At 38.1% G+C, this 16614-nt stretch overlaps 2 protein-coding genes across 2 annotated transcripts in view; both read right to left on the reverse strand.

Annotated features, from left to right (window-relative positions):
• Window positions 1–16614, reverse strand: part of LOC142338501 (CAAX prenyl protease 1 homolog) — a 447656-nt gene that overhangs the window by 298729 nt on the left and 132313 nt on the right. The gene's annotated exons all lie outside the window — the stretch shown is intronic.
• Window positions 12333–14558, reverse strand: LOC142348684 (uncharacterized). Its single transcript, XM_075400133.1, has one exon. It carries the CDS (start codon window positions 14498–14500, stop codon window positions 12539–12541), a length of 1962 nt encoding a protein of 653 aa, XP_075256248.1. The 5' UTR covers window positions 14501–14558; the 3' UTR covers window positions 12333–12538.

Raw genomic sequence — 16614 nt, forward strand, 5'->3', positions numbered from 1 at the left:
GTTTCATAGAGCGCGAACGAGTGACACAATAGTGCGAGGAGCACGAGTAAAGGATAGTATCATACTCTCCAGTAGAACTGATTCTCGACAGCCTTCAAAGATTAAACAACTCTACAAACTACTGAGAAAAAAAACATGAAAATATGAACTACTTATTTTTGGAGAATGAAACTTTAAAAAGTTGAGTTTTTAACCTCGAAATTAATCCTGCCGAGAAACTTGAGAATATTGGCCACAAAAAGCGCTATCTCTACTGAAACATAACGAAAATAAGTACTGTGAAAAGAACACATCTTTGCACAGAAAAGAACACATATTTGGAGTTGCTCGATGAACCCTGTCGTTAGTGTTCTAATTGAAGGTCTTCAGATACAACTCGTCATCCGTTGTAGCTTCTACGTAAGAATAGCCGGTAAACCAAATTATAGTCAGTTTCAAAATTCCATTCATTTATTTAAAACAATCATTTATTTCATCTGCTCAACCAACACATCCTTATCAACTGAACCTCTGAGAGAAAATTTGCTGTAACATGTCGTAGCAGGTTGAAGCAACTGAAATATTTGCATGGAAGAATTTTATCATCAAAATTACAGCCAAGAAGTTTTATATTATTCGACAAACTGGAATCGACAAGAAGTTAGAGATCAGCACAAAAATTAATACTTCCATAACTGTTTTTTTAGTACTCGGTTGTAATTTGTCGCCAATAAATCTCGGTAACGTGCTCATTAACAGGCCTCTCAAGTTACCGCTTCTTTTTAGACAAACCAGACCCAAGTATCTGCATGGAAATGATAGTAGACTTACAGCAATAATAGTTGAACAGCAAGGCCCTAAAACTAAACAATGTGGTACCCCGGTTTTCATTTGCTGCTCTGAAAAACTGAGTCACAGAGTTTTAGGACTGTTATAGCCGAGTGAACGAGTAAAGTTGCCAAACAGGACGACTGGGCACAGTTTATTTCCATTTTCCGATAGCAAATGCGGTATAGAGGAGTTCCAAGGAAGTTTCTTAACAGCGGTAGTCATGACTGTCATTTCCAATCATTCCTGTGATAGAGCGAGGAATTTTCCTTCTAAGAGCCATTGGAGCACTACTTGATCTTTCTGTGGCACTGGTATCACTGATTAGTAAAAGTTGAATGATGTTTGGTTGACGCTACGGGGATTGCCAAAGCTAGTAGACCTTGCAATGAAAAAAGACCTTGCATCGGTCTGGCTCAAATTAAGCGGTTTGATGCGATCTTCTGTCCATTGTACACAGAGTTGAGATGCCCAGAAGCGACTCTCGAGGTACCAACGGCATGGAAGTCTTTGGTCCAACAAGTGGAATCGAAATTAAGATGTTGATGTTGAAGTCATAAAGCGCAGATCTACAACTTTTTATATCTGCATAGAGCACAGATAAAGAAGCAAATTCTAGAACACAGACTGCCAAGAGTGAAGCGTGATCATTTAAGCGGTCAATAGCTGCATTGTTCTACTGTATTCTTAAAAGAACTCTGTAATTAATCGCGCGTTTCACTTTGGCTTCCCAAGTTTCACTTTGCATTTTGTCCATGAGCCAGATAGATTGATTCGTTCACTTGATGTATGGATTTGTGAGGAAACAAGTAGGCGGAAAACTAATGCTAAAATCGATGGTAGACTTTTCACATAACCGAAAAATTTTGCAAAGTTTCTTCGCTTGCCTCTTTCGCATTGAAATTTTAGTGAAAAAATGGTAACGAAACCAACAATAACAATTTTTTTGCTAAAGAAGCTTTCGCATTTTCATGGAAGAGTATTTCGTTAGATAAATAATCGTCAAAATCTTGTTCAAACATACAAGATGTATCCTAAATCGAAAGAGAGTACCAAGGAGCTAAATTTTCGCACTTTGAAATTGATTGGGAATTTGAAAATGATTGGGTACACTCTCTAGTAACAAAATTATTGGTGCCAAATGCCGGATAATTTTTGTTTCAGCACCGTTTTTGTTTTGGAAATTTAGCAAAGCTTTTAAGAAATTTGTTATACGACTTTGTGCAAATGGGAGTTATGTGGAGGTGAGTAAAGTTTGGCCAGAGGAGGAGCCGGTTTGTGATGTGGGAAGTCAGGATGGGGAGGATGGATTGATTTAGTTTGTTTACTGCGTACCTTCCTCAGTTATTATTGTCGATTTTCGATCAAAGAACTGAGAGGAGTTGGAGGAGGCCGAGGAGGAGGGAAGTGTTGAGTTGATTAAAATGAATGAATACTGAGGTTTGCTATTTTCTTACTGAAACATTAGGTGTGGTTCTTCTGTTAACTAAAGTTCTTTTAGTTAAGTTTTATTTTATTCACATTTCTCTTGATTAAATTTTGGTTTGTTTGTTTAGTAAACAATTACTTGTTTAAGTTAACACTTTACTAACTTGTTCGTTTTATTCTGTTTCTGTGTCTTAGCATGAATATTTGCATGGTATTTTATCTATACGGCAAGACGCATGTTAGAAAATGGGCAAATTTAATTTTGTGTTCAAAATTGAGTTTGATGCGGGTAGTCAGTTTGGTGGAGAAGAGGCGTGAAAGAAGAGAGGGCGAGGAAGGGTGGAGGTGTTGGGGGAGGGATCGCGTATATGAGGTAGCTAGCTGAAAAGGATACGCGATGGAGGTACGGGGAGTTTTGTAGGTCGAGTAATTTAGGGTGCGGTGTTAACAGTGGGGCAAGTTTGAAGATAGGTTTTGGGTAAGTTGGAGCGGTATAAGGATTTTTGGAGTGGTCGTGTGGTTATTAGGGAGACATGACACGGGTTGCAGATGAGTCATTGAAATCGGTTGGAGTCTTCAGATTTACGGATGTCGCTTAGATTTTTGGGTGCCGTCACGTGGACTTTAGGACCCGGGCATTTGAGGCTGTCTGCAGTGGCCGGAATATATGGAATAGGACAGTGGTTCACAGAGGGGTACGTGGAAACAGCGGGGACCCGCCAATCGAGGCTTTGGACTTGGGGAAAACAGGTGGAAACCGGATCACCAGCAAAGCTCTGGTGGGAAACGGAATCATAGCAAAGGCTGAGAAGAGTATTTTGGACGCAATTTGTAGGTGGAAAAGTTCAGTTAAGTTTATGGTTACATGCGGTGTTGACTTCAAAGGGGCCATCAGTGATTGCGGGCTGGAAGGGAGCAAAGGGTGAAAACAATAAGTTAAATGTTAGTGAAAAAAAATATTACAGCTCGGGACGGGATGAATATGGCACTACAATGATTGGAATTTTAGAGGGAGATGCGAAGGAACTATTGAGCGAGTCGGGAGATGAGAGAGGTCTGAGGAAGCTGTGAAATGCAAGAACAGTTAGGAGCATCTTCTTAAGGTAAAGAGAAGTCAGGAAAAAAGGAGCATCTTCCATTTAAAAAGGGTAAATACTCATTAAATTATATTGAAAAATTAAAAAATGCGTTAATTCGTGTTCTTTTCAACTGGATTTATTGTTATTTTTGTTGCTTTAAGACCAAAGAGCAGCCAATCTGTCTATCAAAAAGAAGTTTCTTGAAATCGAAGTGTTCGTGGTTGCATTGCGTTTACAACTTTCAGAGATAGACTGTGTTGCCAAAACTTTTAGAAAAAACTCATGTTGTTCTGAAAATGGGAGTATGAGCAGGGGACTATTGTGTGCAGAGAAGAACCAGTGTGTGATGGCGTGCGAAGTGATGATGATGATGATGATGAGTAACTATGTGTACTGGAGTCTTGTAATTATGATCTGTTTTCGTTTACTGCTGGTCTTCATGAGTTATTACTTGTTCTGTTGATAGTCATTACTTGTTGCTTTGGTTTTTTAACTAATCTTAAGTGTTGTTTTTCTGTTAATTTGAGTTGTTTTACTTTAGTTTTATTTGCGTGTGCATTGTTAATATGTTGGTGGTTTGATCTGAAAATTACGTGTTTGAGTTAACACTTTACTAGTCTGATTGTTTTAATCTATATTTATGAGTGTTAACATGAATAGTTGCATGGTGTTTTTTATTAAAATTGCATAAGGCAAGCTCGAAAATGCCGATGTTTGATTGTGCGTTCATATTTATGTTTTGGCGTGTTTATTGATGTGTGCCATTATTAGATTGAAGGATGAACGAGTATGTTGAGGAGATTGGTGTTGAGGGGGCGTGGAGGTGTATAGGGTGGAGAATTGCAACGGTGTCCGAAGTTAGGAAGCGTACATGGAAGTGTTTGTTGAACGGGATACAGGATGGAGGTCGGGGGAATTGTTGGAGGTGAGTACTTCAGGTCCCGGTGTTGGTTGAAGGTCAGGAGGTCTTCAAGTTATAAGATGGGTTTCCGGGTATTTTCAAGCGGTGTAAGGATTTGGAGGTATTGGGTGGCTATTTGAGGAGACATGGAATGGGTTGTAGATGGGACATTCAAATCAGCTGTAGTGTCCAGAATAGAATTTCTGAGGCCGTTTGGAATTTTGTTCGTCTTTGTAATATGGTGGACTTTAGTAGAACGGAGAATTTGCAAGTGTCGGCAGTGGCGGAAATGCATGGATTAGGTCAGTGGTTCACAGAGGGGCTCGTGGAAAAAGCGGGGTACGAGCAAATTGCGGATCTGTTTTAGGAAAAATTATTTTTGAATGCAAAAACTGATGGCTAGGTAAGTGATTACTTCAATCGGTAGACGGCCAGTTTATAGGCAAAATGAGCAGCCAAGTTTATAGGCAAATGCGGTGTTGTCTTCAAAGGGGTCATCAGTGATGGCGGGATGGCAGAGAGCAAAGAAAGAAATCAGGAGGTAACGATAGTGTAAAAAGGTTTTACAGCTTTGGTTTGGGTCGGGACGAAACGGATATGATGATAGTAAAAAGGTTCGGAGGGAGACCCGGGAGATTTTTGGAGTCGAGAGATCAGCGAGGGGTGTTTGAAGAAGGGCTAAAAAGAAGAACGAAGAAGAGGTCAGGAAAAGGGAAGTCAGGGGAAAACAGGAAAAGAAGACTGCATTGAGAAAAGGAGTATTCATTAAATTACAATGAAGAAGAACAATTGTTTTGTTTCCTTAGGTCTGTTCTCTTTATTCATACAGGAGCAACAGCCAATATTTTTAGGATGTCAGAACAGGCTCCTGATGCACCAGGACAAAGTTTGTCACCATGACTAACGTTAGTTAACTTTCGCATTTTTATTATTCACCAAATTAGATTCTGTTTTTGACTACTTGCTATCCATTGCTACATTAATCAGCATCTGTACGATTTAATTAAGAGTGCATGAGCTAGACTGCGGCAATTAAAATGGATGGTTACGATTTTAGTGTATGTATTTGGTTAAAGAATACTTTCAAACGCCGACTAGTTGGAGGTAAAAAACCAAACAACTTATTTGACTTGCTAATTTGTATCAAATTTAACGAACTTCAATTGAAACAATTGCTGTGTTTACTCGGTTCTGCATTGAGTTTATATGTATACTAATTGGATAAGCGGCGTCAACTTTACGTAGCTGCTATTGAGGTAGTGATCTGTTTATGTCAAAGCTCGATTGTTAATTTTTGAACAGATTTTCTAGCAGTTACTGCAACTTTTTTAAGCAACGTAGAGAATTCAATCGTCAGCGGTATCAACCAAACCTATGTTCAATTAGGAGAGTTTAACTTCGAGATATTTTCAATTTTCCTTTGAGTTAGTTAGGGATGTGGATTGGAAAAGTCTACCAAAAGTATTTTTCTGACCAATTAGTTGACCTTTCTCTCCATGCTTAGGCCATAAAAAGTAGTTCTAAGTGTTCCTATACAGCTAACTTTATTGTTAGGACCATTTTACAAAATTTTGAACACGGGAACATGCTGTTCAAAAATGAACATGATCCATGCAAAATCTTGAGGCCGTAACTGGTAGTTTTAATAATATTCATTGTTTGATAGGTCCATAAAAAAACACTTGTAATTAACAGCCAGGATTTAGCTCATTTTCGTTACTCTATTTTAGGGAAGAGTTTGTTGAAAATTTGATTCCCCAGCTTTTCTGTGGTCTTCTTTGAGGTCATCTGATAAGCAACAAGCGATTGAGTTGATTTCATAAGAAAGTTTGCCAGCAAACTTAAAGAGTTGTAGTTGTGATTGCTGCATGATTGAATTGATATGTTTTTTTTTGTTTTCTTTTCGTGCCTTTAGATATACTTTTAATGCTCGGATTTGGTGTTGAAAGTTTTTGCCTGAAGATTTTGATGCTTTCATGAATTTTATCTTTCTTTATTTCTACTTAGTGGTCTTGTCTTCCCTAGTTTTCTATTTAAATTTTCTTTAATTTCCGTTTTCTGGTGTTGCAAGTACGCCTGGCAAAGATTTGTTAAAGAAGGTGATATGTATTTGCTAGGTGACGGTGTGAACCGTACTCCGCAACCTCGCTGTGGATAAAGCGCCTTAACGGTGTCTGTATCGGCTCATCAAATATTCCGACAGCAGAGCTAATATTGTCCATGAATGGTGCACAACGGTTTGTTGCAAAACACAAGTAGGCATAGGTTTGTGACAAGTTGAATTGAAAAAACTGCACTGAGTTGTCACAAGCCATCTGAACGCAGTTGTATGCCTCCGAGTATTCAAGTTTGGAAAACAAAATTTTTCTCGCAAGATACATGGCATCTGTTATACTTGAAAACAGAAGTTTTTGTAGTCGTTTGGGTAATTGATTTGTCTAAGGCCTATAAAAACATGACTTTTCGATGGGCGAAAAACGGACAACTGAAAAGCGACTGAGATATGGCGGTAATTATTCCGCAAAATTACTTTAAAGCAAAATCCACATGGATAAATCAAATGGATAGGAGTCTGAGGGCCTTGTGCGTATAAAGGCCCTCAGTATTTAAATTGATTTCAATTAAATTACAATGAAAAAGAACAATTGTTTTGTTTCCTTAGGTCTGTTCTTGTTATTCATACAGCGAGCAACAGCCAAACTTTTTAAGATGTCAGAACAGGCTGCTGATGCATCAGGACAAAATTTGTCACAATGACTGGCGTTAATTAATTTTCGCATCTTTATTATTCACCAATTTAGACGTTGTTTTTGACTACTTGCTATCCATTGCTACATTATTAAGCATCTGCACGATCGAATTTAGAGTGCATGAGCGAGACTGCGGCATTAAAATGGAAGGTTATGCTTGTGGTGTATGAATTTGGCTAACGAATACTTTTAAACGCCGACTAGTTGGAGGTAAAAAACAAAAAAAACTTATTTGACTTGCTAATTTGTTTCGAATTTAACAAACTTCAATTGAAACAATTGCTGTGTTTACTCGGTTCTGCATTGAGTTTATATGTATATTAATGGAATAAGCGGCGTCAATTTTACGTAGCTGCTATTGAGGTAGTGAGCTGTTTATGTCAAAGCATGATTGTTAATTTTTGAACAAATTTTCTAGCGGTTACTGCAACTTTTTTAAGCTACGTAGAGAATTCAATCGTCAGCGGTATCAACCAAACCTATGTTCAATTAGGAGAGATTAACTTCGAGATATTTCCAATTTTCCTTTGAGTTAGTTAGGGATGTGGATTGGAAAAGGCTACTAAAAGTATTTTTCTGACCAATTAGATGACGTTTCTCTCCAAGCTTAGGCCGTAAAAAGTAGTTCTAAGTGTTCCTATACAGCTAACTTTACTGTTAGGACCATTTTACAAAATTTTGAACAGGGGAACATGCTGTTCAAAAATGAACATGATCCATGCAAAATCTTGAGGCCGTAACTGGTAGTTTTAATAATATTCATTGTTGGATAGGTCCGAAAAAACACTTGTAATTAAGAGCCAGGATTTTGCTCATTTTCGTTACTCTATTTTAGGGAAGATTTTGTTTAAAATTTGATTCCCCAGCTTTTCTGTGGTCTTCTTTGAGGTCATCTGATAAGCAACAAGTGCATGAGTTGAGTGCATACGAAAGTTTGCCAGCAAACTTAAAGAGTTGTAGTTGTGATTGCTGCATGATTGATGTTTTTTTGTTTTCTTTTCGTGCCTTTAGATATACTTCTAATGCTCTGATTTGGTCTTTCTTTATTTCTACTTAGGGGTCATGTCTTTCCTAGTTTTCTATTTAAATTTTCTTTAATTTCCGTTTTCTGGTGTTGCAAGTACGCCTGGCAAAGTTTTGTTAAAGAAGGTGATATGTATTTACTAGGTGACGGTGTGAACCGTACTCCGCAATCTCGCTGTGGGTATAGCGCCTTATCGGTATCTGTATCGGCACATCAAATATTCCGAAAGCAGAGCTAACATTGTTCATGAATGGTGCACAACGGTTTGTTGCAAAACACAAGTCCAAGTGTCGAAAAAAAGAGCTAAACCTTGTTACTTGCTTAGACATTGGGCTGAAAAATGGTAGGCATAGGTTTGTGACAAGTTGAATTGAAAAAACTGCACTGAGTTGTCACAAGCCATCTGAACGCAGTTGTATGCCTCCGAGTATTCAAGATTAGAAAACAAAATTTTTCTCGCAAAAAGAAACATGGCATCTGTTATACTTGAAAACAGAAGTTTTTGAAGTCGTTTGGGTAATTGATTTGTCTAAGGCCTAATAAAAACATGACTTTTCGATGCAAGTTCCACATGGACAAGTTAAATGGATAGGAGACGGAGGGCCTTGTACGTATGAAGGCAATCGTACTCGGGGTATAAATTAATTTTCAATTCTGTGTTGTTGAACCTATGCTTTGCGAATATGCCAAGAAACTTAAGCAACATCTCTGACATTAGTTAAAGTTGTTCATCTTATGGAACTGAATCTTGCTAAAAAATTGAGACAAAGATTCGATCAGTTGAAATATTGATAGATTCAATTCTGTCTCTGCAATGGTCAAGGAGTTTCCGGCTCTTCACAAGCTTTGGGGTTGGAAAGAGTGTGCTATTCTGTGGTCTAGTTGGCAATGTTTTTCCTCTTCTTGATTCGTCTTCAATCAGTTGGTTTATTTCTGTAATTGTTGCATTTGGCTTTCTCCGCCGCGCCAATGCAGTTAATTGCAGATCAATTGATATCAGTTTATCTGCTTGTTCTAGTGTCAGCACTGAAAACTTTCCAACAATATTTCATTGGTGCATCGTGATAGCGTGGCCAGGTGCAGCGATCATTAATATATTTCCTTTTCGCGACTGTACTTAGTCAAAGTTCAAAGCCAACATTCAATTTTTTCCAGGCTTTCATTAGGAGTAGCTACTCCACTGGCTGTTCACATGTCACTTGTTTCGTTAGCAAGGGTGCATTGGATCATAATTTCTGCACCTGTTGCAAAGGTCTATTTATTGAGGTAGTTTTTACTGCACCAACGTACTTGGTTCAGGTAAGGTTTTACTTTATTATTTGTTATTGATAATCAATTCATCCATTTGCCGTGTTTTATGCTGGTAAAATACTGATGACATGCTTCACAAAAAGGGATTACAGTATTATTGAACTTGCTGTTTTAATTTCTAAGAATTTTTTTGTGCCAGTTTTATGTTTATGTACCAGTTTGGACTCGAATCCAAATTCAAGTTTTACTCTCATTTATTGCATCTCCCACTACTTTGACACTGGACAATTTGGTGTTGTATTACATTGCTGGATAAGTACGTTTCGAAGCTAAGTGACGTTTGCACACGCTTCTGTATGAAAACGGGCTCAGGAAGATATAAGTGGTGAAAATTTAGTTACACATAAGATATTTGAGCTGATCGGTTTTTTTTCAAAAAACTCGAATAGTTCTTTCCATATGGTCGATATATGTTTTGTTGGACTCTCGGACAGAAATTTGCAGATGCATTAGAAAATTGTTCTCTATTTTGCCACGGCGATCGATTGAAGCCCTGGTACCACTGGTACTATGTTCAGTATTGTGGAAACGTCTGCAACTGGTATGGTGCTCGGTTTTGCAAAGGCTGAATAGATGAATTAGTTAGGTGACTATTCGATTTTTTAGTTAAGTCTCGGCGTCTTTTCGCTTTTGACTGTTGTTCTGTTATTTTAGTGAGGTCAATAACTGGGTTGTCGCTAACTGTTTAAATCACTTTATTGAAGCCCTCTTCTTTTCGACACCTCTCGTATAGCCGTTTGTTGCCATACAAAAGTACATAAATCGTGGACTGGTGTGTTGGCTGGCTATCCAAAAACTTTGATCGCAGCCATGCGGGCATTGCTTATGAAAATCCTTTTGATCGTTCTTGAAATCTTAAGCTGCTTGCAGTCGTGCATCTCGGGCTTCAAATTCTCTATTAAACCTTGTTTGACCAGCGGCAACAGTCACTGGATAAATCCTGCTAAAGCTAAAGATGCTACAGCTGTTAGATTTGGCTCAGGGCATGCTTTTAGCACTTTCGTTTGAAGATTCATGACACTTTTCAGCCGTGTCTGCCTTTCGGTCAGAGCAATTAGTTTTTGAGCTTTAAAATCAATATTCTTTCAAACCTTGGTTAACAAATTGGTCTCTTAGTACGGTGAAAGAGTCATCCAAAACTGCTCGCGTGGCTAGTGCTAGGGTTCTAACAAATCTGAGGGCTGCATCAAGGAGGTTGTTGTAGAAAGTTAGGCTGTCGTTTGTTGTTTATTACTGAAACAGCAAATCCTCGCAAAAGGTTTTCGAAATAGTCCTCTTCTTATCCAGAGATTTGCGCGTGCACAAAAGCTAACAATTACAGTGCGTCCCTAACTATTACTCTACAGCAAAGGAATAGCACTAGATGGAATAAAGATAAATAGCACCACTGGCTATTTGTTTTAGTTCACCTAATTTCTGTTTAAATGCTCAGAATTTGATGATCACTTTTTTCATCTACTGTAGTCTCTTTCTAAGGAACTCCACTATCATCTGAAGGTCACCTGCACAACTTCTCCTTCGTGAGTTGTTTTCGGCAAGTTGGTGGCTCACACTTCGAGGGCGTTGAAGTTGATGAAAGTAATTGTAGGTGAGAGGCATAAACATTTGATAAAATGTATCACTTTTAAGTCATCTAAAAACCAGCTTATTTTCATACATCTGATTGTTGACTCTAATTCTTTCTGGTTATCACAAGAGCAAGTTGCAACAACTTCTTCGTGTGATGGTAAGGCCGAGGAAAACAAAAACAAGTAGTTGTTCATTTACGACGACGGAACGAATTGCAGCGGACGTCTCAAACTCATGTGGACCACAACCAACCATTTACACTGATAATTCTACTTCATGAAATCCGTTCGTCAGATGTGATTTGTCAAGGAGCTTTTTGAACAATGATCAAAATTTATCAATGAAGTTCACTTTTGAGTATAACAGTCGCCACTAACTAATAGCCTGTTTCAAGGTAAAAAATATCCTACTTTCAGGATAAGTGCAGCTGTTGACACGGGAGCGGCCAAAGAATTCCGACAGTTCCATGTACCTATAAAAGATCTTTTGTTTCACTCAGCTAAGAGAAGATATGATTTTACTACAGCTGGTGATTATTCAGTCTCATTCGCTCAGCCTTTTAAATAATTTCTAGCTGATGTTGCAATGAACAAATAAAGAAGGCAAATGTATATTATCGTTATAAAACTGTATAGTCAAAACACTGATAGATAGGAGAGGAAATGTTTTTTGGTTGGAACATTGAGGTTGTTTATGAGCAAAATATTACACACAAAATAAAGGCTGTACATAGAAGAACAAATATATATATATATATATATATATATATATATATATATATATATATATATATATATATATATAATATAAGTTTATCATATAAAAACATTTTTTAAAAATATTACCCAAAATTATTTAGGGTATTACACAATTAATTTAAAGAAAAATGATAAGCAACTATAAATTTTCACGAAAACTTTTTGCTTTGAAAGTGATGAACTGCTAAGTAACGAATCCAGGGCTAAAATTTCATTCTCTTTGATCAAAATTATTTTTCAAAAACGATTAAAATGGTAAACGCAATTATGCCGAGTTGGTCTAGCTGAACACAAAAAGGCTGTTTTAATTGAAAATGCTTAAAATGGATATGATAGAAAATCAACTAACGGACCATTTTTTATTATGACAAATGACCCTTTTCTGCGCCAATCTTCCTTGTGTCAATGGCCTATCTTCCTTATTTCAATGGCCTATATTCCTTGTTTCAATGGCCCATCTTTCTTGCCAGTCTTCCTTGTTTCAATGTTAAAAAAATTTCAACTTCAATTTTTTTTAACATTTTTTCTTCCCTATGCTAAACTCTGTGTCACGAAAACTCCCGTGAGCCCTCTTATTTATTTGCCTCGTGAAATTCTTCGAAAACAAAATAAGGCTTTTTCAGAAAATGCGATACGTCCTGAAAACCCTTCCCCACTTGTTTAGCGTTTGCTACTTGACCAAGTGTCCTTTGTAAGCAATAAGAATTCTTGAAGAACCTAAATGTTGAAATATTGAGTAAGAGAATTTTCAGTATGATATCAAAAATGGTGTCTTTTGACTAGCCTTGGCACTTAAAGCAAATCAGATCAAGATTTTCTCTAGCCAGATATAATGTTAAACATTTCTCAATACCATACATTACTTTAAAATTAGCATCAATGTGAATTATATACTTCTCTTGATTTTTTCATCAATGCTGATCGCTGAGCTCTGAGAATGGTAAGGTCGAGTATGCGGACTGACAGGTTCCACTTTCAACCAAACTTGGCTCTGGATTCTGTGAATCGCTTTGAAGCAGGCACAGCGACTTGGAAGTTTCCAGCGCATCGTTAGATGTTTTTCTCTCTAGGCCTTTTTGATAAGTTGCGGTTCGGCTGGTTGGATCTTGCGAGGATACAGAACCATAACCAGAAACAGCATCCGAGTAGTCAGTTAGAAGTTGAGTTGCGGTATTCATGGTAGTCATTGTATCATTAATCTTCATTCCGGAGGATGTCCCCGGTTGATCTTCATTTGGTATCCAGGTATCTCCTCCTAGCAACACTTCTGACATCGACTTGTCCGCTTTCAAGTTAACCGCAGTCACATCAGCCTGCGAATCAAGCCAATCGTTATGCAGAGTTAGCACTGGGGAGCCCTCCTGTTTTGAACATACAGTCAATACTTTTGTCAGTCTGTTAAGTAACGGATCTATGTTGTATGGTATCAGCTTCTTCTCGCTCATCCTACGCAACTTTTGTTGAAGCTCCTCAAAATGCGAGGCAAAACAACAAGATTGGTTGGTTAGCTCAACTAAATTACAGTTCTGCTCATGGTATTTCAGGAACTTGATGAAGTATTCGAGGAAGCGCGTTTCGTCTCCTATCAAGAAGTCAATCATCAGTTGAGTTGACCATGATGTGCTAATAAGAAACTCTTTGTGCGCTTCGTTTGGGTGAATTGGAAGTAAACGTCCAACAGTCGGCTTGAATGTTTTAGTTGCAACAAATGTTAAGTTTCGGAGAAGAAACTCAACTAAGCACGCATCATTATCAGTGAGCATCTTCATAAGGGCTTCGTTGTTCAGCTTTTCCAGTCGGGTATTGACCAATGCCAGATATTCATCTCCACATGCTGGCAAATTACAACACGAGTACGAACATGACACAAAAACACAGAACAGTTCAGGATTGATTTCTATCTCGTGATTCTGTTTATCATCGTACGACACAAATGTATACTTCGATTTCCAAGTGAACTTCCTAATAATCAGTCTGAATAATTCACTACACCCATTGCATATCATCTGTATTAATTCTGGCTTTGCATGTGCAACATTTATTAGCTTGGTGACAGCTCTGGCCACTAAAATGTTGTAGTCTATATCTTGTCCCAAATTCTTAACAAATTTAGGGCAGAAATCAACAAGCCATGATGCGACTTTGTCGGGCTCATAAGTGAGCAGCCGCTTGAATAATGTAATTATCTGCATTTGAAATAATAAATCGGCGTCTTTATGACGCTCCATGTATTTTTCAATGAGATTGAAATTCTTCTCTAAGTATTTAACAACCTCGACGATGCATTTATCAATCTTTTTCTTATTCACACGAGTCATCAATTTGGGATTGGTGAAAAAGCGTAAATCTTTTCCACATTTCTGACGTTTCAAAAGATCACTGATAGCTGGAATCATGATATGTGGTCGCAAGAATGGCTCCTCAAAAACATCGCAAAGTCTTTCCGAGCTGAGGCACGTCAGATACATTACAAATCCAGTAAATATATTCTGCATAGTTTTGTCAGTGAAAAACGTTTTGCCGGTAAAGTACTTGTAGGACATTATGAGTTTAAAACAAGCATCTTCTAGAGAAATCATGCGCTCTTTTGAGCATATAACTCTTTCGATAAATGTATGCAATCCTGAGAGAACAAATAAGAATTCCTGGTCTTTAAGACGCGTGAAGTCTTGCGATATGACCAAGCGTCTGAACAGTTTATCTGCAAAATCCATTTCATACTCTTGCTCGGGGAATTTGCTGAACTCTTTCAGAAATTCTATAGCCGAGAAGTTTTCGTCAATCACGGTTTTGGCTGAAGTCTCGGCATTAGGAGCAGATGAGGCTCCAGGCTGTGATGATTGATGGCTACTAGTAGCCGAGCTAGACTCCATTAAACACACATCTAAACAATCTGAAAAAGTCACATAATATCTGTAAAGGAACCAAGTTCCTTTATATTTTATCCCCCCACACCCTCATTTTCCTCCCCCACCTACACTTTCGTCCTCCAAACCCATTCATTTCCTGATTTCCATTCCCCCAACCTATTTCCATTGAAGCTATTTATTTAAGTTGATTTTATTGAAGAAGTCAGAAGTGTTTGACATTCATTTTCAATATTATTTATAGTAAGGGATTTCCCGTTTTTAACCACAACTTGTGTGCCAATGGCGCGAATTATGATGTATTTATAGAGGTTGATTTGCTACTATGGTTGCGACTTTCAGAAATACAAATATTAATGAAAAGTTGTCTTGGTATGCAAGACTTAGGCCGAAGAGCATAAACATTTCTGGCGTATCCTAGGGTCAAAAAAGGACCTTTGAAACTTGCTCGACTCAGACTGGGGAATTTTTGATTTTATAGGGGGGAACTTAGACATTTGACACTTAGCACATTTAAACTCTGGTTTGATAACTTCACATGTTTTAATCAAAAACATCACAATCACAAAAGATCCAACTGATTTTTAATCTGGCTCTAGAAGTGAAGACTGATTTGAGAGTTCTCCTGAGAAGGATGCTTGCGTGGGATGCCTAGTCACGACAGATGGGCTAGCCTTACTTGCAGAATTGAAAGTCTTCATTTCGAAAGTTGGATTTTAATAGGCGTCTAGTTATCGTTGGATCAATATAGTATCTTTCCGCATTAGTTCTGAATGGAGTAGGTCCTCCTCTAGGTGAAATTTGAAAGCACCACTAACACACACATTAACTTAGGATTAGTTGCAAGGCCTGGTATGCCCTTGTTACCTTAAGGTTTATAGGAACGTGAAGTTATCCCCCCACCAGTGTCAGTAGACACACACAATAGTCAAAAGTTAGCCACCACAGGTTAGGGTTCTTTCAGTCGCGCTCGAAAAACTAAAATGCAACGAAATAAACATCACATTTATCTAAGTTTGTAATAACTTCACTGATTAGTGAAAAGGATTAACTCTATACAACTTCTGATTAGCATCAGATCTGTATCAAATATCACTGATTAGTGATAGCGACAAGCAAAAAACATAGCAAACAAACATTAGGCAAAAAACATTAGCTAAGCACAGTAAGCAACAGCCTCATTTAAATAATAGGTTTTAACAAAACAAAAGATAAAATAGGGCTGTTACAAGGAAACTTAGTGCAGTAACAGTGCAGTATAAACTCTGTAAAATAAGAAAAGTCTTCTAAAACAATCAATACGCCAAACAAGTCCAAAGCATCATCAGCAGCAAAGAACAGCCTAACGCAACAACTTCAGTTGAAAGTGATAGAGTGGAACGCAGTAAAAGACCTCTTCGAAGAACAAAGCAATAGTAACGAAGGTCTAAGCATACTACGTGAAACTATGGAACTCTTGAGGTCTCAAAAAGAGCAGTTAGACAGAAGTTGCAATGAACTCATGAAGCTACAGCTGACAAGTGAAGAGTTGACAGCACTTGCTAATGAATCTGCCGAAAGAAACATAACCATGCTGAAATGCAAACAGAGAGCAAAAGCACACAGAACAGGTGCAAGTGACACTGAATCCGTTTTCAACACATCAGCAGCGCCTTCCCCTAATCTATTAAGAAAACAGTACCCTTTACGCAATAGAGCAATGAAACATCATTTCGCAAGCCGCAACAATCAGGAAAGTAACAACGCTGACTCGTCCGAATCAGAAGACCCTGATAATTCTCAACCCGTTCTGAACATTGAAGAGAGAGGAAGGAACCGGGAATTTCTCACAGGGGCACTGAGAACAGAAGAACGATCGAGAGAAGAGAACAATGTTCAGGGACAGAACCGACATGAGGATGAGGACGGCAGAGCTGGGCATTTGCAACAACCATGTTCTTTTCACAACAGTAACCAAGCTGCTCCGACAATAAGCCATAGGTACACACCGCAAATTAATCAACTTCCACTGAACAATTTCAGCGGGCCTGATGGACCAAATAACAACGGCTATAACAACAATCTATATAATGGCTTTCCGAGTTTCACACCAGACTGGTTGCAACACCAAGCACTGATGA

Source organism: Convolutriloba macropyga, chromosome 1 (genome assembly GCF_964194025.1).
Source record: "Convolutriloba macropyga chromosome 1, txConMacr16.3, whole genome shotgun sequence".
Taxonomy (NCBI): Eukaryota; Metazoa; Xenacoelomorpha; order Acoela; family Convolutidae; genus Convolutriloba; species Convolutriloba macropyga.